Source organism: Castor canadensis, chromosome 13 (genome assembly GCF_047511655.1).
Source record: "Castor canadensis chromosome 13, mCasCan1.hap1v2, whole genome shotgun sequence".
Classification (NCBI taxonomy): Eukaryota; Metazoa; Chordata; class Mammalia; order Rodentia; family Castoridae; genus Castor; species Castor canadensis.
The window spans coordinates 38,993,718-39,018,215 of NC_133398.1; the positions used below are offsets into that span (position 1 = coordinate 38,993,718).

Here is a 24,498-nt window from a genome sequence, read left to right on the forward strand (position 1 = left end):
ACCCTCAATTAGAAGTCCTTTCCACTGTGGAGATATAACTGAATGGTAGAGTGCTTATCTAGCATGTGAAAAGCCCTGGGTTCAAACCACAGTAACGCCCCACACAATTTTTTTCCAGCCACTTTGGTAGATGCCTATAATCCCAGCACTCAGGAGGCTGAAGCAGGAGAATCTTGAGTTCAGGACCAGCCTGGGCTACATATTAAGAACTTGTCTCAAAACAAACAGAAGTCCTTTCCAGTTAGAATGCCTTTAAAGAAGCATAGGATAAAAACCACTATTTTGTGTGTGTGTGTGTGTGTGTGTGTGTGTTTTATGTTTGTTTCTTTGGCTGAAAAGACAGGGTATTCAGGTGTTTCTAAATGAAATTCTTTAATGAATTACCCAGATTATTGACTTAAATATTTGCGTTCTTTAATTATAGCAGGAGGTAGGGGATAGGAATACACTAACTCCTGGGTTTGAAGCTTCTGAGACTCACTAGGAAAACCCGTACTTACAGACCATACTTGGTTTGTTTTTATATCTCTGGTTATTAGCTAATATGATCTTTTTGTTTCCTACCCTTCTAGGACTTCTAATGTTCTGGTTCTTTGATGGTACCCTTTCTTGTTTTTGCTGTTATGCTTTATTTTGTTGTTTTTAAATAAAATATGTGTTCTATAATAATGGGACTTTGACAAGATATATATTGTAAATCTAATTTTTTTCGGCAATACTGGAGTTTGAACTTGGTTTGCATTTGTTAGGCAAGTACTCTACTACTTAAGCCACAACCCAACCTTGGTTCTTTTGTTTATGAGTGTTGAGACAGGTCTACTATATAGCCAAGGCTGACCTTGAACTCTAGATTGTCCTGCCTCAGCCTCCCAGTTGCTGGGATTACAGGTGTGTATCACCACATGTAGCCTATAGTAGTTGTTTTCTGAGAGATTATGGGTGTTGTTGATAAAATTGTTTTCCTCTAATCATTCTGTAAAAATTAGGAAATTTGGGACGAAGTCCAGATTGAGAAAATACTTTTTTTGAGAAAGTAATTTTTTTTGGAGGGGTGGGTAGAGGGGGAAGCTGTAAAATAGAATTCTACTTTTAACCGTAATAGTCTCTTATTAAGGGAGGAAGCTACTTTTTTAAGAGTCTTTGATAGATTCAACTCATCCTGGGTTGAATGATGATGATGATGATGATAGTTCACAACCATTTATTACTTTATTTGCAGGCCTGAGGCATTCAGATGCAGCACCAGCTCTTGTTTTCTTAGGAAATGTATCAGAGCTGGGCATGGCGATGCACATCTGTTATCCCAGCACTTAGGAAGATGAGGCAGAAGTACATGGCAGCTTGTGCTACATAGCAAGATCATGTCTTAAAAAAATAATAATAATAAAACACATAGCCAGACTCCTTCTGTTACAAATAAGAGAAAATCCCATGACTTTTAGCATGCAGGGAAGTTATTGGCTGAAATATCTAGAAAGCCTAGACGGCAGTCTAGCTTTAGGGTTAGTTTACTCCAGCTGCTCAAGAATGTTCTAACAACCCAGTTCCTTTGCATTCTTTCTACTCTATTACTATGCTATTAGCTTCGTCCTGAAATTAGTCCTCTTTGTAGATACAAAATGGCTGCCACCACTCCCAAGACCACATGCTTTCTCTTTCAGAAAGAAAGGGAGAACATCTAACAACCAGACATCAGGACTTTATTTTGATTGGACAGCAGAGATCTCTCCAAACCAATCACTGTAGCCAGGAATATGCGGTCCACTAATTGACTTTTCTTTTTAATTATGGCCAAAGATAATGATTTGTTTATAAAAATCATAAGCCACTGCTGAAGTCTGAGGCTGAGGTCAGGAGGGCTGGGTTGGGGAGAGGAAGCATATCCATCCCACCCAATGGTAGAACTGCTGTGTGCTGAGGGAGTGGTGGAATGGTTTTGGGGGAGGCCAGGACCAAGTTTGTTTCAGCAGCACTGACTGTCAACGAACTTGCATTTGTGCATCTGCAGGCTCTTCGCAAGAGAAGATAGCAAGCATGTGGTACAGATAGTGGGACTTCGAGAGCTCCAGGTGGATAGTGTGAAACTCCTCTTAGAGGTAATTAATCTTCCTTCTTTATTATAGGCTTATAGTAGCCTAAGTTCAGGGAAAGAATTCCTTTTGCTATCTAACAAGCAAGTATGGTGGACTTGGATCTAGGCAAGGGCAGTGACAAGCACATTACTTCATGTTTGGGAATGTGAGTCCTCTCTGAGAGGGTAGCTTATTTCTCCACAGAGTGATGATGGCCCAGTGCCATGGAGTGGGACATAGGCCGTGTGGGAGAAGCTAAAGCATGGCTCAAGGACGCTCTTGCTGTTTCAAAAGCTGCTGTTGGGTTTTTTCTGTGGAAGTGGGCTCTGGGGAAAACTGCTAGGGACAAATATTCATACTTTAAGAATTTTAATAAATAATACTTTCACATAGGCTCAAAATTCAACCAGTGCAATGAAAATCCCTTTCCATTCCCTTTTCCCAAGGCAACTAATTTTGTTAGTTTTTTTTTTTTTTGTATTCTTCCAAAGGACTTTTAGAATTTGCTCCATTATTAAAAGTATCATTTTATTAAAACAAAAGTAATATTTGCTCATTATTAAATCTAAACACTACAGAAATATTTAAGAAGACAGAAAATAAAGGTCCTTTTAACTTACTGTCCTCAATTCTCTCCCCCTCCACTGTTAATACTTTACATTTTTTTATTCTGGATACATTTATTAACCTACATACACATATATTTCTGGTTAACTTTCTTTTAATGGTCTTTAATCTTGACCCTTTTGTTTTTTCTTAGTGGTGGTGCTGGTGATCAAACTCAGGGCCTTACACACACTAGGCAAATACCCTACTACTGAGCTGTGTCCCCAGCAACCCTGGCTTTCCTTTAGATCATGGGCCTTTATTCCTTGCTTAAAAAGTTGTTTAACCAGCCAGGGGCCGATGGCTCACACCTGTAATCCTAGCTACTTAGGAGGCAGAGATCAGGAGGATCTCAGTTTGAAGCCAGACCAGGCAAATAGTTCCTGAGACACTATCTCATAAAAACCCATCACAAAAAAGGGCTGGTGGAGTGACTCAAAGTGTAGGCCCTGAGTTCAAGCCCCAGAACTACAAACAAAAAGGCTCAACCCTTTTTATTGTGAAAAATAGCGGTATTCAGAAAAATGCCTGAGACCTAAATGTGTACAGTATAAAGGAACAAGCATCCTCAGAATCAACTACCCAGATGGAGAAATAGAACTCTACATCACTCCAAAGCCCCTGGGGTAACTTTCCAACCACACATCCCTGTTATCCTGACTTTTATGCTAATTATTTCTTATTCTTTGTTACAGTTTTACCACCTATATATTCATCCCTAAACTATGTAACTTTGTTTTCACCAGTTTTTGAACTTTGTATCAAGAGAACCACATTGTATCTATTCTTTTGTTTCTTCTTTTATTCAGCATTATGCTTTTGGGCTCCATTTATGTTTTACATATAGCAAAACTTCTGTATGTACTTGTTTGTTTTTATTTGTTGTATAGTATTCCACTATAGGAATATGCCACAATTTTTAACTCATTTTCCTGTTAATGGGTGGTTGAGATTGCGTCTGTTTGGGGGCTATTCTAAACAATGTAGCTGGGAGTTTCTTTATACATATATTTTAGTTCAGAGTACATGGATTCACTGTTTGTGAAATGACTGAGTCAAGGGGCATGCATATCGTCAACTTCACTAAATGATACCAAGAGGTATGTATTCCCACAGACAGTATATGAACAGTTCCATTGCCCTTCATCTAACACTTTCTGTTGATTGATTTTTTAATTTTGATTTTTTTTTTTAAGACAGGGTCTTACTATGTAGCTCAGGCTTGCCTCAAATTCACAATCCTCCTGATTTGACCTCCTGAATGCTGGGATTACAGGCCTGTGTCACCACACCCAGCATATTTGCCCTTTTAAATTTCACAGTTCAATAATTTTTAAGTATATTCACAAAGTTGTGCAATCACTGCTACCATCTAGTTCCAGAATTTATTTTATTTTATTTTGGGTACTGGTGCTTGAACTTGAGCTATTCCACCAGCCCTATTTTTGTGAAGGGGTTTTTGAGGTAGGGTCTCATGGAACTATTTGCCCGGGCTGGCTTCAAACCATGGTCCATCTGATCTCTGCCTCCTAAGTAGCTAGGATTCCAGGCATGAGCCAAATCATCCACTAAATTTCTGTCTATGAATTTGCCTATTCTGGCTATACCATATGCAACTTTTTGGCTCTGGCTTTTTTCGATTAGTTTTCAAGATTCATCCATGCCGTAGCATGTATCAGTGCTTCCTTCTATGGAAGTTCCTCTTTATGGCCAATTTATAGCCCAACGTATGGATATACCATATTTTACTTATCTGCCCATCAGTTGATGGACATTTGAGTTGTTTCCATTTTTAGACATTAGTAATAATGTTGCTGTGAACATTCATGTACAAAAGTTTGTGTGGCCATATTTTTTCAGTTTTCTTGGGTATATGCCCAGGAATGGAATCGTTGGGTCATACTTTTTGAGAGACTGCAACATTGCTTTCCAAAGTAACTACCATTTTACACTCCCACCAGCAAAACATGAAGGTGAGTGTTTATTTTAGAAGCTCCTCCAGATGACAATAATGTGCAGTTTGCATTGTCATTTTAGTACATCCAGAGAGCCAAGCTAGAATAAAAGGGAAAAGACGAGCACAGGCTTGACATGCTTTACCTATAGTACAGATTCAAGCATACCCCTTCAGGGAGAAGTGTCTGAGCCTTTGGGAAGAGGGAAGGCAGTACATTGCCGTCAATGAAAGTTAAAACCTCTGTAGATGATTCTACTCTCAGACTTTCCTGCTTTCTCACCATGTTGTAATAATAACTGCCAATGCTTACTGAGCACCTAACTATCTACTAAACACTTAGCTACAGATTTTTGCAAAGATTATCACATTTAATCATCATAAAATGAAGTAAAGATTGTTAATTTCATCTTACAGATGAGAAAATTAAGGTTAAAATTGACAACTAAAGATCAGATAGATAATGGCTCACAGATCAGATTCCAGATTGGGAAGGCCAAACCCTTTTCACTGTACTACACTGCCCATGGTGTATCATGAGAGATCAGTTGTTCTTCTGAAGAAAGAAAAGAGGCATTCACTGAATCAATATGTTTATGGCATATCCTCTGTGATTACTTTAAATTGGATGTTTAAAGGACTGTGTTTAACCTCAAATAACAGGGTTTGTAGGAACTTTTATTGTTGCTTTTTCAAAACTAACAGTTAAAACTCACTAGATATGGTGGTTCACATCTGTAATCCCAGCACTCAAGAGTCTTAAGCAGGAGGATCACAAGTTCTAAGCCAGATAGAGCTAAATAGTGAGACCATGGTCTCAAAAAAAAAAAAAAAAGAAAAGAAAAAAGAATTGGGTTGTGAAATGTCAATGTGGCCCACCATCAGCATGTGTCTTTTTCCTAATAGTCTCTTTTTTCTGGGGAAGTAGGTAAATTTTGCTTATCTATGAGAGCTGACACCTCATATTTGTGTGATTATAGATTTCTGTGTCTTAGTAATTTTTTTGGCATCACTGGGACTTGAACTCAGGGCCTCACACTTGGTAGGCAGGCACTCTACCATTTGAGTTACTGTGCCAGCAAGATTCCTTTGTCTTAGGATCTAAAACCTGAGTGTGGCCATTTTAGAAGGCCACTTAAGGCCCCCTTTCTAGAGATTACAAAGCTGGAACAAAGGCATGTGGGTCATACTGTTAGGGCTTCCCCCCATGCTGTGTTACTGCCAGGAGCTTCTGGTGAGTCTGCTGGTCCTCATGTTTCCTTTGTCTTTAAAGAGACAAAGGCCAGTTAAATGGGAAAGGAGCAAATACTATGAGGAAATCTTGTTTCTTTGCCGGTAGGCCACACTCATTTTTTTGTTGTTGTTGTTTTTTATTAATTTTGCTTTTTTTTTTTTTTTTTTTTTAGTACTGTGGGGTTGAACTCAGGGTCTACCACTTAAGACACACCTTAAGCCCAAGCTTTAGTTATTTGTGGGAAAGGATCTTGCATTTCTTCTTAGGCCAGCCTGGACCTTGATCCTCCTGTTATACTTTCCACATAGCTGGGATGACAGATGTGTGTCTCCACACCCAGCAAATAAGTTGAGACAGGGTCTCACTAACTTCTTGCCCAGGCTGGTCTCAAACCAGCTATCCTCCAGATCCCTGCTTCACGAGTGGCTGAGATTACAGGTGTGAGCCACAGTGTCTGGCCTTTTTGTGGGTGTGTGTGTGGTACTGGGGATTGAACCCAGGGCCCCAAGCACTCTGCCACTGAGTTATATCCTTATTCCCACAACTATGCTTTATGAACAGTCTGCGTTGAACCAGTCTCTCTATCCTGGAAAAGTTTATGGTACTGTTCTATCCTAAAGTATTACTCCTAAGAAAAGCATAAAGAAGTTTCTTATTAGTCAACATGTAGTTTTATTGTCATTGATATCCTCAGTCTCCAGTCCTTGTGGTATTGTACAAGCAGAAAGACAGTTGAGATCAAGATGGAAAATTGATATGAATCAGATATCTGACGCAGCTACCCTCATAAACATTTATTGACTTGAAACAACACTTGTCTAACTCAGGTATCATCACACTTTCACTCTCTCATGTGTCACTGTTCATACCCACTCAGGTATCACCCATGTGTTTTCTCAAGTATCATCTTCAAGCCTTAGCCTCAGATCACCCTCACGCTCACTCAGGCAGGGCCATGAGTGAGCATGCATAGCTAATAGCTTCATTTTCCATATGGGGTTTTCTTTCTCCATCTTCACAGAGGAGTCATTACCTCATCACATTTCTCACATTTGGAATCAAGATTTTTTTCTGGGCCAGGCATGGTGGCTCATGTCTTTAATCCCAGGTACTCAAAAGGCAGAGAATAGGAGGATTGCTGGTTTAAAGCCAGCCTCAGGAAAAAGTTAGCAAGATTCCATCTCAACAAGTAAACTGGGCATGGTAGCATGTGCCTGTCTTCCCAGCTACACAGGAGGCATAAATAGGATCAAAGTCCAGCCTGGTTCAGGCAAAAACACAGGACCTTATTTGAAAAATAACTAAAGCAAAAAGGACTGGGGACTTGACTCAAGTGGTAGAGTGCTTATGTAGCAAGCACAAGGCCCTGAGTTCAAACCCCAGTACTGCCAAATAAAGATTCAAAAATCTGCTTTTCAAATCTCATGGATAACATTTAGAAACATAATTATAATTTAGACCATTAGTAATAAATTGTAATTTATTTAATTGGTTACAACTTTTTAAACCACCTGTCCTAATTAAAATATTTTGAGGCCTGTTGTTGAAGTTTGGCTCTGTCAACTTTTGGACTCTTAATTTAGGAACTGTAGCTATGTTCAGTATAATATAAATTAAAATTATGAGAGATTGAGAAAAAATGAGATAGGACTTTCATACCCTTAATTTATTGCAAAATAAATGATTATTATAAGCACCCCACAGTGTAGTACAAACCATATGGACTTTGGAGTCATAAATGTAGAATGTGGAATTTGGTTTTGCCACACAACTGCTATTTGACTATGAGCAAATCAGCCTATCATTTTGTTTCTCAATGGGAAACTGGGGATAATAATCATACTTACTTCACGTTAGGCTATTATGAGAAATAATGTTTAAAGATGTTTGCTTTTTTGATTCTCAGTAATCTGCAACTCCTCATCTTGTCCAAAATCAGGTCAGCAAACCTAAGTACTTGGGAGGCTGAAGCAGGGAGATCACAAGTTCAAGGCCAGCCTAGGCTACACAGCAAGACCTTATCTTAAAAAAGCCCAGGCAGAATGTGCATATATGGCATACATGTGTTTTCAGTGGCTGTAGGCCAGTTTTCAGGCTTTACTTCCCCCTCCTCCATTCCCTTGTGGTCAAAGGGATCCCAGTTAGTCTTTACTCCCAAGCAGGGGATTAGGGGGAATATCAGTCTCAAGGGAAGTCATGGACTTATGATAATCAAAATAACTCATCATTTCCCTGTTCCTACAGTTCAGGCCTGGCCTCTTTCTTGCTCTGCATCCTGATAGAACAGGTGGATGTGATCAGTCATTCCATTATGTACATTTCTGTCCTGGGCTTCAGTTACTAAGATAAATGAGTATTATGAGACATTGCTTTGGAGCCAAGTTATACCCTGGGGATTTTAGTTAGGGTAAATCCATCAAAGATATTAAAAAGAGTATATGAGATGAAGAAGTAAATTAGCTCTTGAGCTAGTGAATGTGCTCCCACAAGATTAGTATTCCACATTGTTTTCGTTGCCGTTGGGTACTTACTTTGTTTGATTTAGTGTCTGGGCAGCTTTCCACCTGGACAGAAAAAAAAGCTGAAGTACACTGACAAAATTATGTCTGGGATCTATTTCTTACTTAGGCAACTCTTTGGAGCCAGAGGGCTTTGTTTGCTCCTAGGCGAAGTCACCCTATGGCTTTTATTTCCAGGTAATCTTAAAGGGCAGCAAGGAGCGCAGCACCGGGGCTACTGGAGTTAATGCAGACTCCTCCCGCTCCCATGCTATTATCCAAATTCAGATCAAAGATTCAGCCAAGAGGACATTTGGCAGGTGAGCTGGAACTACTGAGGGAATTGCATTGTCTGCCTTTCCTTAATGTGACTTCAAAGTATGTGTTATCAACAACAGGACACTCTTTCACCTTGGAGTCTTCATTTCAGGGATATGGAGTAGAGTTTTTAACCCTGAAATAAATCATTATACTAAAGTGCCATCAGTTGATTAACCATGAAGTAATGACCTATTGTTGGTCAACCCTAAGTTATTAAAAGGGACATTGATTGCTTCTAACTTGAAACACAGTATCAGCAGAGAAACAGCAAGGAAAGCATCTCAGAAAGCTTGCAGGCCATAAATAGGGGGTGAGGGGGAGTTAATCCATTCTTCTTGAAAGAAGCAATAAGACAATTGGATATATTCATTGCTTCTCTGGTGCTTTCTTAGCAAACTCTCTGCCATGCTGATGGATGAGCCTATCTCACCTCTGAGTAATGAGTCTTTCTTTTCTTTTTCTTCCTTTCTTTTTTTTTTTTAATCTCCCTCTGGAAAGCAGCCCGCAAAAGTTTCTGTTTAATTTTCTAAGTGGTCACCTAAGTGATTTGCATTATGATCATTTAGCCTTATGGGAAGAATACGTTATTAATTTCAGTCATAGTTTCTCACAAGTTATTAGAACCAACAGAAATCTCTGAGTGAACAATGCCAGTAGCAGCTGACAGATCAGAAACTTGTGATGTTTTTGGAAAGTTGACAGTAATGTCTTTTCTTTCCAGAGGATAAGCCAGTGTTGATTTCTTCCTGAGGTCACAAAATATCAACTAATGTACAAGTAAACCAAAGCCCCAAAGAAGTCATCCCTGTGGTGTCTTTTCTCTAGGATCTCTTTTATTGATTTGGCGGGCAGTGAAAGAGCAGCGGATGCCAGGGACTCAGATAGACAGACAAAGATGGAAGGTGCAGAAATAAACCAAAGTCTTCTGGCTGTAAGTTGCTTGAAATCTAAAAATCCTTCTTGAGAAATTTTGCCCCTTACGTGTAGCCAGACTGGGTAAGGGCAGGATGGAATCTGCACAGCATCAGGCAGGCTCTTATCTGACAGTGGGATTCCAGGGCTGGATAGAAGCTGCCCAGTCAACTCTCAACAGTGCTAGGCAGCTCTTCTCCCCTCTTCCTGTCTTGTCTTTAGTCCCTGCCAATTAGGAATTGAAATATTTCTGCAGTTGCTAACTGGTTAACTTAGTAAGCTTTCTTCCTCTCTCCAAGTGTTAAAATTGTATTAATTGAGGAAGGAAGATGGTGAGCTTGAGGCCAGCCTAGGTTATATAGTGAGTTCCAGGCCAGTTTAGGCTTCATAGTGAGACCTTGTCTCAAAACACCAACAAAAAGATTGTATTAATTCTTCAAGCATACAAAAGGAAAACAAATAATATAATGCTCTCTCATATACCTGTCACCAAGCTACAATATAATTGAAAAACCTAACCAGAAGTGATGGCCCCTGCCTGTAATCCCAGATACTCATTGGCGGGGGAGGCAGGAGGAACTTGAGGTTGAGGCTAGCTTGAGCAAAAGTTGGAGACACCCTATCTCAAAAACAAAATATAAAACAAAAAGGGTAGAGGTCTGACTCAAGTGGCAGGGTACTTTTGCCTAGCATGTGTGAGGCCCTGAATTTAATTTCCAGGACCACAAAAAAAGAAAAACTAACCAATCCCATCCTTCCCCTTGGTTTGATTATTTTAAAGGAAATTCTAGTCATCAATTTATTTCTTCTACAGATATTTCGACTTTTTTTTTTTTTTTTTTTGGTGATACTGGGGTTTGAACTCAGGGCCTCATACTTGTTAGGCAAATGCTCTACCACTTGAGCCATGCCTCCAGCCTTTTTTGCTTTAGTTACTTTTCAGGTAGGGTCTCTCAGTGTTTTTCCCCTGGGCAGCCTGGACTGTGATCTTCCTACTTATGCCTCCTGTGTACCTGGGATTGCAGGTGCAGGCACATGCCACCATTCCCATCTTATTTGTTGAGATGGGGGTCTTGTAAACTTTTTGCCTAGGCTCACCTTGAATCTGGGTCCTCTTGAACTCTGCCTTCCAAGTAGTTGAGATTACAATTGTAAGCCACCATATCCAGCCTAGGACTCTTATTTTAATGGTATTAACATATAATACTATTGTTATACCTTTGATATTACCTATTATCTAGTATTCTAATTTCTCCAGTTGTCCCATCAGCATCTTTTTTTTACAGTTGTTCAGATCAAGATGCAAATCATATCCTATATCAGCTCTCCTCTCCTCCACTGTGAGGCAAGTTAAGCAAGTTCTGTCATCCCAACCTTATAGATTAGGATTCTCAAGCTCAGTGGGCTAAAGGAATTGACCAAAGGGCCAAAGCTTCTCACCAAAAATCTATGATTCTAATATTTTAAACTGTGGTCCAGGAATCAACTGTGAAACTTGGGAAGAAGTCATATAGCCCTTTGGGACTTGACTTTGTCTATGGCACATCACCATAGCACATGCAAAGGAACCTAGGAATAAGCCTTCTAGAATAGGATCAAAATCTTAGGTGTACAAAAGTGCCCCTTATTTCTTTCCTGAATATTTCCCTTGATTCCTTCTTAGTATTTAGTAGAGTTTATTGACCATTCCATTCTGATACAGCAAAGCCAAAAAGGACCCAAGGGCTCATAGGTATTAGTGGCCATACTTGGATTGGAGTATGTAAGGGCAGGTATAACTCAGGGGCAATGTTTTGATCCCCTCTGAATAATCTTTCCATTGCTAAAATTGGGGGGGGGGATACTGGATTGTTTTTGGTTTTTTTTTTTTTTTTTTTGGTTGTACTGGGGTTGAATTTAGGGCTTCATGCTTTCTAGGCAGATACTCTACACTTGAGCCACTCCGCCAGCCCTGTTTTTTTGTGTTGGGTATTTTCGAGATTGGGCATAAACTATTTGCCTGGGCTGGCTTGAAACTGCAATTCTCCTGATCTCTGCCTCCTGAGTGGCTTGGATTATAGGTATGAGCCACTGGTTTCCAGCCTGGATTGATTTTTAATAAAGGAAGATATTTCTGAGTGTAATCCCAGTGTAGCAAGATCCTGTCTCAAAAAAAAGGAGGTGGGAATACTGACCTCTCAGAGATGGGGCAATGATAGCTTTCTATGATTGCTGCTAAGAATAGCCCCAGCAAACTCTCAAGACTACTTTCCTGTTCTTGGTAGACCCTTGAACTGATACTTTCAAAGGATTGCTTCCTTTGTCTTCCCTCCCCTCCTTTTCATTTACTGTCTTTAAGCCTAGATACATTACTCAGAAATAGATTTCTTCTCCATCATCTTGTCCTCCCCTCCCCTGCCACTGTTTCTGATGGGCACATTGCCCTGGAGGTGCACATATCTGGGTTTCTGCCAACCTATTGATGTCCAATGAGGACTTCTCACTCAGAGGCCATGCCCAGGAGCAGATGCCATTCCCTACCACAGTCTCTTCAAAAGTGAGGGAGTTGAAGCCTGGTGCTGGTGGCTCACACCTTTAACCCTAGCTACTCAGGAGGCAAAGATCAAGAGAATCATGGTTTGAGGCCAGCCTGGGCAAAATAGTTCACAAGATCCTATCTCAAAAATACCCAATGTAAAAAAAAAAAGGGGGGGGCTGGCAGAGTGGCTCAAGTGGTGGAGCACCTGCCTAGCAAACATGAGCGCATGAGGCCCTAAGTTCAAACCCCAGTACTGCTAAAGAAAAAAAAACAGAGGGCTAGAGCTAGATGATTTCTCAGTGCCATCTCACCCCTGACTCTAGAATTTCTCCTGCCCCAGACAATTCACACCTGTGTGTATGTACAAGTCAGAGAGAGGGAGAAGTGGCTCTACCTAGGTACATCAATAGTTGGGAAGATTGTGAGGAGAAAAGGCAGCAGGCAAACCAGATATAAGCCTGGACTCTGGGACTTGAGGGTGGGTTCCTGGGTTTGTCTGTCCCTCACTACTGACTCAGGGCTAATCCTAGGATCACCACCTCTAAATTGGGAGGCCTTTAGCAAGCAGGACAGAATGTTTCCCAGTTTTGCTTGGTTTTAGTTGTTGAACAGAAAACTGTAGGGCATTTCAGCTTCCTTTTGGGGGAATGGCCTGAGTGTTCTTTTTTTTTTTTTTTAAAGAAAAGTAAGACTTCATGGATATAGTATCTGATCTGTTATTTGCTTTATATGTGCTATTTGACATGCTTGGTATTCTCCCACCTTGCAGCTGAAGGAATGTATCCGAGCACTGGACCAGGAACATACCCATACTCCTTTCAGGCAGAGCAAATTAACTCAGGTAAAATAAAGCATGAGCCTTGAGTTTGTTCTGGTTCTTTCATTGTTCCTTGTTCCATTTCTTCTTTTATTTAAACAGGATGTAATCTATGTAATATGTTTTATAATGTGTATTTGTCCGCCCATTTCTTTGTTCATTTCGTAGAAAATCCATTGCCAGCAAGGCATGATGCTAGCTGTACTGGAGAGAAGAGAAGCAGGAGCTCTCAGTCAACTAGGTCTCTCCAGAAGGTGACTCAGGCAGAGATATCTGCAGTAGCTGGGGCCCTAAGGAGGCAGCTGGCTCTTATGGTCACTACCTTTCTGTTTATTTCCAATGTTAAGAACCTTATTTCCAAGTGTGCACATGCCTACCTAAAGTCCATTCTCAGGAGGATCACTTGAGCCCAGGAGTTCAAGGCCAGCCTAGGCAGCATAGCAAGACTGCATCTCAAAAACATAAAAAGTAAAAATAAGTAATAATTTTGCCAGGCATGGTGGTATGTGACCGAGTTCCAGATACTCAGGAGGCTGAGGCAGGAGTGTCACTTGAGCTCATGAATTCAAGATCAATCTGGGCAACACTGCAAAACCCCATCTCAAAACAAAACAAAACAAAACAAAAACAAGCAAAAGCTGGGTGTGGTGGTACACACCATTCAGGAGGCAAAAGGATCATGAGTTTGAGGCCAGCCTGAGCTACATAGCTAGACCATGTCTCAAAAAAACAAAAACAAAACTACAGACTGGGGGGTCAGTGGTAGAGTGTTTTCCTAACATGCATGAGGCTATGGGTTCAATACCTACCACCATGAGAAAAAAAAGTAATATTATTAATTTAGTGGAGTCTCTGACCCTTTGAAAGGGTTGGTATAGCTGAGTTGGTACTTTCTTAATAATAAGGCATAGACTGATGTTTCAGTACAAAAAAATAATGGCTGAAATTTTAAAAATGCGATAGATTTTCTGTATGTACTGATAGGAAAGATGACAAAGAAAGATCTATTATGATGTTTAAAAAACAAGCCATCAGGGGTCAGTGGCACCTGCTTAGCATGTGTAAGGCCCTGGGTTTGATCCCTGGTACTTAGGGGAAGGGGAAACAAAACTATGAAACCCTGCAATAATCGGATTGTGTGAGTTTAAAGCATGTTTCCTATTGTATGTGTAACCACAGAAGGAAAAAAGTTTAAAAAGATGGAAAAGAAACAGCATTGGATACAACTGGAGAGTAACAATGGGAGTAACTTTCAGCATTATAAGATTATGTAAAGCCCTTTTTTGCTTTAGTTATTTTTCAGATAGGGGTCTTACATTTTGCCCTAGGCTTGCATCAGTCTATGATCCTCCTACCTATGTCTCCCATGTGACTTGGATTACAAAAGCACTTGGATTACAAGAGCATGCCACCATTGCCCAGCTTGTTTGTTGAGATGGGGTCTTGCTAACTTTTTTTTTTTTTTTTTTGCCTTGGCTGACCTTGAACTGTGATCCTCCAGATCTCCACCTCCTGAGCAGCTGTGATTACAGGCATGTGGCACCACTACTAGCTTAACTGTGATTATTCTGAATAGTGGAAATATAAGTAACTTAGATATTAAATCAGCACTCATGTTGGTTGCAGAAGAGCAGAATGGGAAGGAGTGTGCCTAAGTATCAATCTCTGTGAAGATAATTAAGTCTTCTTGGGTCTTTTCAGCACCATGTCCTAATGTACAGTGGAGGACAGGTGAGGTAGAAGGAGGCCTAGGGGAAGATCCTCATATGCTGCGCATTACAGGACCTGGGGTACAACCTATAGTAACGCAGCTCCATGTAGTCAGAATTGGTGATCTGTGGGTTAGATGGTATCTTCTCAAACAGGGATTTTCAACCTGGGACTGAGGAAATCCTTACAGGTAGGTAGTCCTGCTTCTGACATTGACCACATTTAAAAATAAAAAAAGTTACCCCCAGAAAATGTGTTCCTATTGAATTAAAAATAACAATTCCAACAATACTTGAAGTACAAAAAAGATAAAAACATTATCTTAAAATCTCATCCTGCCCAGTGGTAACATCCTCTGTGCCTTTATATCCACACATGGCCCCTCTTTACAGTCACGTGATCATATGCTTTGTTACTTAAACATTTACTATTATTTCCTTATTTTTAAGTGGAGATATACCTAATCATTGTACTCAATTTATGATTGTTTAGTTTCCTTGTTTATAGATTAGTATATTGTTTCTAAATTTTATTATAATGTTGCAATGAATATTCTGTGCATGCTTTTTGTCAATTGAACATTATCTCCTTAGGATAAAGTCCTAGAAATGTGATTGCCATCCCAGTGTTGTGCATCTTCTTTTCCTTTTGTTCCAAAAAGCTGTCATGGTACATAGCAGTGAAGGGAAGTGCCCTTGTTTTGGACTCCCACCAGGACAGGGTACCATCAGTCTTTTATTAATGTTTTGGGGTTTGTTTTGTTTTGTTTTGTTTTTGGTAGTACTGGAGTTTGAACTCAGGGCTTTGCACTTGCTAGGCAGGTGCTCTGACACTTGAATTTTTTAATCTTCTGGGTTAAAAATAACTTTTTCTAGTGGTTTATTAGCATTTCTTGATTAGTGATGAGGTAACTTTTTCTGTGTTTATTGGTTATTTGTGTTTCTTCTTTTGTGAGATGCCTTTTGTGAACAGAGGGGAGCTGTGACACATCCTGCACATAGTAAGTAGTCAGTATGCCCTTTGTCAGTTGACTTCACTCATTCATCTGTCTTCTGGTTTGAACAGGTCCTGAAAGATTCTTTCATTGGCAATGCCAAAACTTGCATGATTGCCAACATCTCACCAAGCCATGTGGCCACCGAACACACTCTGAATACCTTGCGCTATGCTGACCGGTAAGTCAGCTCCCAGATTGGGGAGTTGGGGGGTAATGTGTGTGACATGTGTTTGTGCATGTCTCTCACACATACAGATCTGACACTGAACTGCACAAGCCTCTTCTTGGAGCAGTTAGTGATTTATAGACTGTGTTCTAGTAGGCCCTGCTTTTGCAAGTGTGACGAGGAAGATGACACAATCCCTTGTTCAAGAGTGGACTCTATTGATCACAAGATAAAAGCAAGAGCACACAAGGGAGATATGAGGCTAGGTAAGACACCAAAAAATTAGCTAGCATTTGTTGCCCTCAATGCAGAGAAACTAAAGCAGATACTTTAAAAGCAACTGAGGCCAACCGGAGAAGGGGACCAGAAACTAGAGAAAAGATTAGATCAAAAAGAATTAACCTAGAAGGTAACACACACGCACAGGAAATTAATGTGAGTCAACTCCCTGTATAGCTATCCTTATCTCAACTAGCAAAAACCCTTGTTCCTTCCTATTATTGCTTGTACTCTCTCTTCAACAAAATTAAAGATAAGGGCAAAATAGTTTCTGCCAGGTATTGTGGGGGTGAGGGGGAGAGGGAGGGGGCGGAGTGGGTGGTAAGGGAGGGGGTAGGGGCAGGGGGGAGAAATGACCCAAGCATTGTATGCACATATGAATAATAAAAAAATAAAAAAAAAAGAGTGGACTCTAGCTGGTGGCATGGCTCAAGTGATAGGGCACCTGTCTAGCAAGCTCACAGCCCTGAATTCAAACCCAGTACCACCAAACAACAACAACAAAATTGGACAGTGTAATCCATCCATGGCTTTTCAATGGCTACTGAAAATGAAATATTAACCTAGTGTGATAGGCTTAATGAGCTTTTCTTCCTGCTAGCCTAAGCCCTACTTGTAAAGGATAGAATGCATATATTACTTGCCAAGGCAGAATTATTTGGAGCGGTGTAGCTATAGAAGAGACCAACCTGGACATGTTAGAAGGACATCCTAAGGCCTAGAGAAGGGCAGGAACTTTCCCAGGGCTCCTCAGAAGTTGATGGAGGAAAGCTAACACCTCTTTTTTGCAGAGGTAGAAGGAATACTAAGGCTTGAAGTCAGTACTTCATGCTTGCGAGTCAGGCACTCTACCACTTGAGTCACGCCTCCAACCCTTTTTCCTCTTGTAATTTTGGAAATAGGGTTTCGCTTATTGCTCAGGCTGGCCTGGACCATGATCCTTCTCTTTTAGGCTTCCCACTGTTACTGGGATGACTGGTACATGCCACTATACCCAGCTTTTTTCCATTGAGATGAGGGTCTCACAAACTTTTTTGCCTGGACTGGCCTGGAACTGTGATCTTCCTGATCTCAGCCTTCCAGATAGCTTGGAATGAAAGGCACATACCACTGCACCCAGCTATTGGTTGAGATGGGGTCTCATGAACTTTTGGCCTGTGCTGACCTGGAACCTCAGTACTCCCCATCTCAACCTCACAAGTAGTTAGGATTATAGGTGTGAGTCACTAGTGCCCAGCAGTAGCATCTCTTGACTGCCTGCTCAGGCTTCATTTTTGGAGTGACTTTGGTATCTGCTACCATCCCTACCATTTCTACCCTGTGGTCACATGAGTTTCTTACAGTGGGAAAGACATTTTTAATGGTCATGACTCCAGAAAAGTACTACTGGCATCTAGTAAGTAGAGAGCAAGGATGCTGCTAAACATCCTACAACACACAGAATAGCCCCTACAATAATAATTTTAGGGTAGGGCACAGTGGCTCCAGCCTGTAATCTTAGCTACTCAAGAAGCAAAGATCGAGAGGATCATGGTTCCAGGCCAGCCTTGGCAATAAGTTAATGAGATCTCCCATCTCAGCAAATAAGCCAAGTATTTCACAACTGTAATCCCAGCCATGGGGCAGCATAGGAAGGAGGATTGTCATCTGAGGCCAACAGTAAGCAAAAACATGAGACTCTATCCAAAAACAAAACTAAAGCAAAAAGGGCTGGGGGCACGTCTCAAGTGGTAGAGCACACCTGCCTGGCAATCATAGGAAGCCCTGAGTTCAAATCCAGTACCATTCCCACCCCCACAAAAAAAAGAAAAATGAATTTTATCTGATGCAAAATGTCAATAGCACTAAGATTAAGAAACCTGGGAATAGACAAATCATTTTTTCCCTTATGAAGTAGCACAATCCTGCTTACTTCTTGAAATGCCCGTCATGTTTGAGGAAAGTCATCTTCCCAAAACTTGAAGGGGTGTTTTTGCAGGAAAAGAGGGTTCTTCCCCCAAAGAGGGCTCTTTTTGTAGAACTGCAGGTGAGTAGTAGATGTGAACTCCTGAGTTTGCCCATCTTCAGGAAGTACAGCCTGCATCCTGCATGAACATAGTATAGTTCTTTGCGTGTGGTGGGGGGGGAGGGGGAGGTGGTACTGGGGCTTGAACTCAGGGCTTTCACCTTGAGCCACTCCACCACCCCTTTTTTGTGAAGGGTCTCGTGAACTATTTGCCCAGGCTGGCTTTGAACCACAATCCTCCTGATCTCTGCCTTGTGAGTAGTGTAGTTCTGAGACTTGCATCCTTGGCTCGTGGTAATTTACAAAATTCTTCTGATCATGGAATGTTCAGTGCATGTTTATATTCGCAGAGAAGATACTGCTTTTTTTTTTTATTCAAGTACACCAGGATATCTCATACTAAAGTAGATGTACCCTTTCCCCCTTATTCTCTCCCAGATTTAAAAAAAACCTCCCAGTTCTTGTCATATTTTTGTTGGGTATTGTTTTCCCTAAAAACTATATAAAAGGAGTTACAGACATATAGAAATACACTTTTTATAGTAAATGGTTATTTACAGGGTCAAAGAACTGAAGAAAGGCATTAAGTGTTGTACTTCAGCTACCAGTCAAAATCAGACATCTGGAAACTCCTCTCCAAAACGAATACAGAGCTCCCCTGTACCCCTGCCAGGGGACAAGTGTTCTCCAAAAAAGGTTAAGCTGGGGCTTCAGCAGTCACTCATAGCGGCACCTGGCTCCACAAGAGAGAAGGGCCATCCTCTGGCTAGCCATCCACCCAACATCCCTTTTGCCTCTCTACCTAAAGTCCCTGGCAAAAGGGGTATCTCCAGAAGGAGTCCTCCCCAAGAATGGGTCATGAAGACTAGCCCTGTCAAAGGAGCCATACGGTCTGGACATGTAGCCAAAAAGGGACTAGAAGAACAAGCACCACTGTGCTCTGAGAAAAATCAAATTGGCAACAAGACTGCTGTTGGGTGGACAAGCAGAGCCTCAGGCTCAGGAGAAGGCCTGGTGCGTGGCAAGCAACCTGCCAGGTGTAAGAAGGTGCAGACTGTGCAGCCAGTACAGAAGCAGCTTGTGTCACAAGTTGAGCTCTCCTCTGGCAACAGCTGTTTAACAGAGGACAGTCAGGACAGCAAGATGAACATGCCTGCCAGGCTTGCCTCTGAAGCTTGGACAAACATTCCTCCACACCAGAAGGAGAGGGAGGAACATTTGCGCTTTTATCACCAGCAGTTCCAACAGCCACCTCTCCTCCAGCAGAAGCTAAAATACCAACCACTGGAAAGTTTTTTATGCCAACACAGGTCCATAGAGGGTCAGGTCCAGAGTGAGACTCCTCCCTTCTTCTCTTATTCTGAGAGCCATGATGGAGCCCAAGCCGATGACCTTGATGACAGTGATTTCAGTGAAGATTCATTTTCACATGTCTCAAGTCAGAGGACCATGAAGCAAAAAAACACCCTGAAGAGCAAAAGCTCGTTCTTCCTTCATCAGCACTGGGAACAAGTTCCTGAGGAGCAGGCAACAGAAAGACGGCAGTGTCTGTTTTTTAACTCCAGGACAGGTGCTGATGAAAAGGGTCTAACTGAAAGCTGGATGTATTCCAGGGACCCCATAATAAGTCACAGAAGAGCAGCACTCAGTTGTAGCCATAACCCAAGTAAGGTGCACTTGGACTGGAACAGAGAAGATGACTCCTCCTCCTCAGGGCCTTCTCCCAGAGACAACCTGGCAGAAAAGTCTTCCTGCTCACAGGTGGAGTTTGTATACAACCAGAAAAGAGGTGGAGCCCCAGCTTTCGACCTGAGACAGGAGACCTGCAGAGGTGGGGTTCTTGGGCAGACTGAAGGCAGTTCACCATCCCCAGAAGTTGGTTTTTCTTTCTCACTATCCCACATTGCAGTTCCTGTGTCCCTAGACCAAAGAGACACAGTCCACACTCCACAGAAAGAAGTCAGTGAAGACACTCAGGCAATGAAAATAATGAAAAATAGTAATCCTTTCCAAGGAGAAGACTCTAGAGAGCACTTAGGCACATGCTCTGAATATGCTTCTGGACTAATGGCTCCTCTCACTGTATCCCTCCTGGAGACTCCAGATGAAGACCTTTCTCCCTTGAACCAGCTGGCCCAGGATGGGGCTGTGCACAGTCTAGTGGCAGAGATCACAGGGGGACCAGCTGTGGGTGACACAGTATCATCTAGTGGTCAAGAGGCAGCCTTGCCATTGTCTTCAGCAACTGGGCACCTGTGGCTGTCCTCATCTCCTGATAATAAGCCTGGTGCTCTTCCAACTCTGTCACCATCACCCATCCGTCAGCACCCAGCTGATGAACTGGTCAACAGGGAGGCTGACCTTCAGGAAGCCTGCCAAAGCACAAAGTCTGTACTCTTTTCCCAAGAACATGTGGGTGGCGAGCAGTATAATGCTGATGCTGAGGAAACAGAACTGGGTGGCCCTTGGGATTTCCCAGGAAGGCCCATCTCTACCCTACATATTGGGGTACCCCATTCTGGACCTATACTCACCCCATGTACAGGAAGCACTGAGATAGCTGGTCAGCCCTGGATGCAGGAGAGAAAACATCCTTCAGGACTCAGTTGGCAAGAGCTTGGTTTGTCCACAGACCCCATCAAGTTGCCTTGTTATGAGGACAGCACATGGCTCAAACACAAGCCAGTCTCAAGGTGCTTAGCATCACTAGACTTTCCTCTGGTTTCCAGCTGCTCTCCAAAGACTACAGGGACACCCCATCATCCCATCCTAAAGCAAGCACAGTAAGTTGGACTTTCTCCCTAAGACTCCAAGCCCTTCTGGCCCTCCACTCCCTCCCCAGCTTAATGTTTTGTCATGCACAAAGAGAATGCCACACAGGGATGCACAGAAAGGAGCTTGCCTATCTGGATGAACAATCTTGCTGCTCCCATGCTCTCTACTTATCATTAGTTTGACAAGAAGTAGCTCCTTCAGAGCTCAGATCACCTACTTTGGTCCTGGACCCTCCACAGGAAGTAGAAATGAGAGCAGACCTGTGCCACGTATGCCAGTTGCAGTGGTTACAGCCTTGAAAGCCTTTCTCATGGAAGGTGGGTGAAACAGGCAGCTCCTGTGGAAAAGCAGTACCCACTCTGCTCCTCAGAGTAGGAGTAGGCAGGCGGGCAGGGACAGCCTGAGAAGCTCCCATCTGTTTTCCTACATCTTGTTGATACTCTCTAATTCCTTAACTAGTCCTGAGAAAAGAACAGGGGAGGGGACAAGGGCAGTGAGTCAGCCCTGTTCAAAGCTTTGACCATATGGGCAGAGGCAGCTCCCAGCCTCAATGAGGTTCAGTTTCAGAAAGCTTCCTGAGAGGATGGGCAGCCAGGAGTTTCAGTTTCCTCTCTGGTGTTCCCAGGCAGGTGGTCATCCGTGCACACCAGGAACAACTGAATGAAATGGCTGAGCTGGGTTTCAAGGAGGAGACCCTGATGAGCCAGCTGGCTTCTAACGTAAGTAGCCTTGGCTGGACACTCAGGGGCTGTTGGAAGTTAGTCTGTGGCTAGTTTTATGGTCACCTGTAGTTGCTGTGGTATGTGTAGGGTAAGGTTCTGCTGCCACATCCCAACTGCTGTTGAGGCTTTGTGCCTCTTGTCACTCCTGAGACAGTTTGGAGAGGGGCTGGGTACAGGTGGGAATGGCTACATTGCCATTCCCAAGCTAAAAGGTTTCCAGCCTGTCCTTAGCCACTTAGCCTTCCTAGTAGCTTGTTAGAGCCCCTGTGACTGTAGCAGTGACAACATGCAGATCAAATGGGGTATTTCTAGCTAAATATCTCTCTGCTCTGCAAAATACCCCCTCTACCTATAAAATGCAGAGGAGTGAGCATCACTCAGTGCCACAGAAACTCTCCTGTAGGTTTTCCCCCTGGGGGAGGGGCCTGATTTCTGAAATTTTTCTGTAAGAGGAAGAACTAGAAAAGATGATCTGGCAAAGGACCAGCAATAAAAAAAGCTCTACTTGTCCTTTGTTTCCTTTCTCAGGATTTTGAAGATTTTGTGACCCAGCTGGATGAAATCTTGGCTCTGAAATCCAAGTGCATCCAAAGTCTGAGGAATCAGCTGCAATTGTACCTCACCTGCCATGGGCCAGATGCAGCCCCTGAGAGAACAGTGGTATCTTAGAGCAAGATCTTACCCTGGATGGTGGGACAGTGTAGGAGCCTGTGTCAGGTATTCAGGGTTTGGGAGAGGCCCCTGCCAGGTCCTCTCTGTCCATCACTCACTCCCTGGTCCTACCTATGCTAGCCTTACCCCAGCTGCATATAGCCTCAGATGGGCCCCAGCTTCCCCCTCAGGGCAAGGCCTCTATCCCTCCTCAGTTCCAAGCTCAGGAGCATTCACAAGAAAGGAAGTGCCAGTCTGAAGACCTTAATGCCCATTCCTTTTCTTTGGGTGGGGCTCAAGAAGCATTTGCTTTACTCACCCTGTGTCTGTGGAAATACATCTGGTTTTAACAAGTGTAGATGTTCCTAAGTTTGAGTATCAGAGTGAGATGGTCAGTGGTAACCTGGAGAAATCCACAGAGGTTGTAAATTAGGAAAGAGGCTTGATGAGCTGAATTCTGTACCTTTCTGTCTTCAAAGACTACAACATTGGTTAAAGATTAAAACATTGGTGCTAGCAGAGCAGCAGTGAGGTGAGCAGTGCTCCATCAACCCTTGGAGATTTTTGAGAAATTGTAAAATGAATAAACTTTTGATGTGTCTTTAACAGCAGATTAGGGCAGGCTGTATGCTAACATGTTCCCCTCCCTTCCTGCAATTCAGTTTTGAAACACAAGAGGGTGCCCATGTCACTGCATTTTTCTTTTTCCATCTCTACCTTTTGCTGAAGTGACAGGCCTTTGGTCAATGTTTGCTAACCCTAATGCTTCTGTGGCAGTTCTTGGCTACCATCTGTGATTCTTCACTCCCTATACCACTCATGGAATGAATGAAGAACTGGAGGCGCTCAGGCAAGTCTATCACCTAGGCTTGTTCTTCCAGGCTAGCCTGTGTTTATTTTGGCACTAAGTGCTATAGTCAATAGTCTGAGGCCTCTGACACAGGATACACCCCTCCCCCCTTCATCTGAGTTTTGCTTGCTTGCTGTATCATCTTTTTAGCAGACAGAAGCTCAAGGCAAGGCAAACAAAGCAGCCTCCAGAGCCCATCACTTCTGAAGGTCACCCTGAGTCTAACTGAGATTCATATGACATAGCCTTGGCTCAGAAGCCCATTACCATGTAAGCTTTAATTTTTTTCAAGTTGTAGGATAACTTTTAAGAGGAGCCCTTGGTACTTGCCTGTAATCCCAGCACTTGACAAGCTAAGAAAGAAGGATCATGAGTTTGAAGCCAGCCTGGACAACATAGTGAAACACTATCTCAAAAAAATAAAAGCCAAGAGGGCTAAATGGCTGTCTTGAGACCCTCTGTCAGCCTCAGGTGGTGCTTAATGTAACCACCAGAGGGCATCCTACTCCCAGCTTAAGGTTCTGCAGTCCCTCAAAAAGTAAATGAAAATTTAGAGGCCCACTCCCAGCCAAGAACCCCAAAGGGATGATGGTATAGTATTAAGTGTAAGGCCAAAAAACTAGGGATGAATTCTTTCAGACACAGCAGCACCACTGAGAAATGGGGAAGCACTTTAAATCCAGTTCTGCCTGAGGCTGAGTACGTCAATGCCTGGTACTACGCAGAGGAAAAGAGGCTTCCATACCTCCTGAAGGACTCCCTAAAGCCCCAGCTGCTCACCCTCCATATCTGGCAAGAGGGCTTAGGTTTTTGGTCCAGAGACCAAGACTGTTTTGGTTTTGGTGTTTTTTTTCTGCAGTACTTGGGTTTTGGGGGGGGGGTGGCGTTTTGTTTGCAGTACGTGGGCTTGAACTCAGGGCCTTTGCCTTGAGCCACTCTGGCAGGTGTGTGTGTGTGTGTGTGTGTAGGTGTGGCTAGGTGTTGCCTTGAGCCGCTCTGGCAGGTGTGTGTGTGTGTGTGTGTGTGTGTGTGTGTGTAGGTGTGTGTGTAGGTGTGTAGGTGTGGTGTGTGTGTGTGTGTAGGTGTGTGTGTAGGTGTGTAGGTGTGGCTAGGTGTTGCCTTGAGCCACTCCGGCAGGGGTGTGTGTAGGTGTGTGGGTGTAGGTGTGGCTAGGTGTTGCCTTGAGCCACTCTGGCAGGTGTGTGGGTGTGTGTGTGTGGCTAGGTGTGGCTGGGATTACAGGCATGAGCCACTGGCACCCAGCTAGGTCAAGTTTTCAAACAGGTCCTTATCTGTGCCTGTCTTTGCAAACCAAAAACTAGAGGGGCCCCACAGAACCTACAGTAGAAAGTACTGAAATGACAGAAAATGGTTAGGTCCCATTCCAGCCTCATCCTCCTAAGTAAAACAG

The 24,498-nt window shown here is 42.7% G+C and overlaps 1 protein-coding gene across 4 annotated transcripts in view; it reads left to right on the forward strand.

Annotated features, from left to right (window-relative positions):
- The window catches only part of Kif24 (kinesin family member 24), a 67,495-nt gene extending 43,025 nt beyond the window's left edge, over nucleotides 1-24,470 (forward strand). For 3 of the 4 annotated variants that reach the window (XM_020163832.2, XM_074051592.1, XM_020163831.2), the window contains 8 exons: nucleotides 2,009-2,096; nucleotides 8,563-8,684; nucleotides 9,511-9,616; nucleotides 12,885-12,956; nucleotides 15,708-15,817; nucleotides 18,650-20,872; nucleotides 21,490-21,583; nucleotides 22,115-24,470. In XM_020163832.2, coding sequence (XP_020019421.2) covers nucleotides 2,009-2,096; nucleotides 8,563-8,684; nucleotides 9,511-9,616; nucleotides 12,885-12,956; nucleotides 15,708-15,817; nucleotides 18,650-20,872; nucleotides 21,490-21,583; nucleotides 22,115-22,255 — 2,956 coding nt within the window. In that variant the 3' untranslated portion in view covers nucleotides 22,256-24,470. The remainder of the gene's footprint in view (nucleotides 1-2,008; nucleotides 2,097-8,562; nucleotides 8,685-9,510; nucleotides 9,617-12,884; nucleotides 12,957-15,707; nucleotides 15,818-18,649; nucleotides 20,873-21,489; nucleotides 21,584-22,114) is intronic. The other variant, XM_020163834.2, reaches the window with a different exon arrangement.
- The last annotated feature ends 28 nt before the right edge of the window (nucleotides 24,471-24,498 follow it).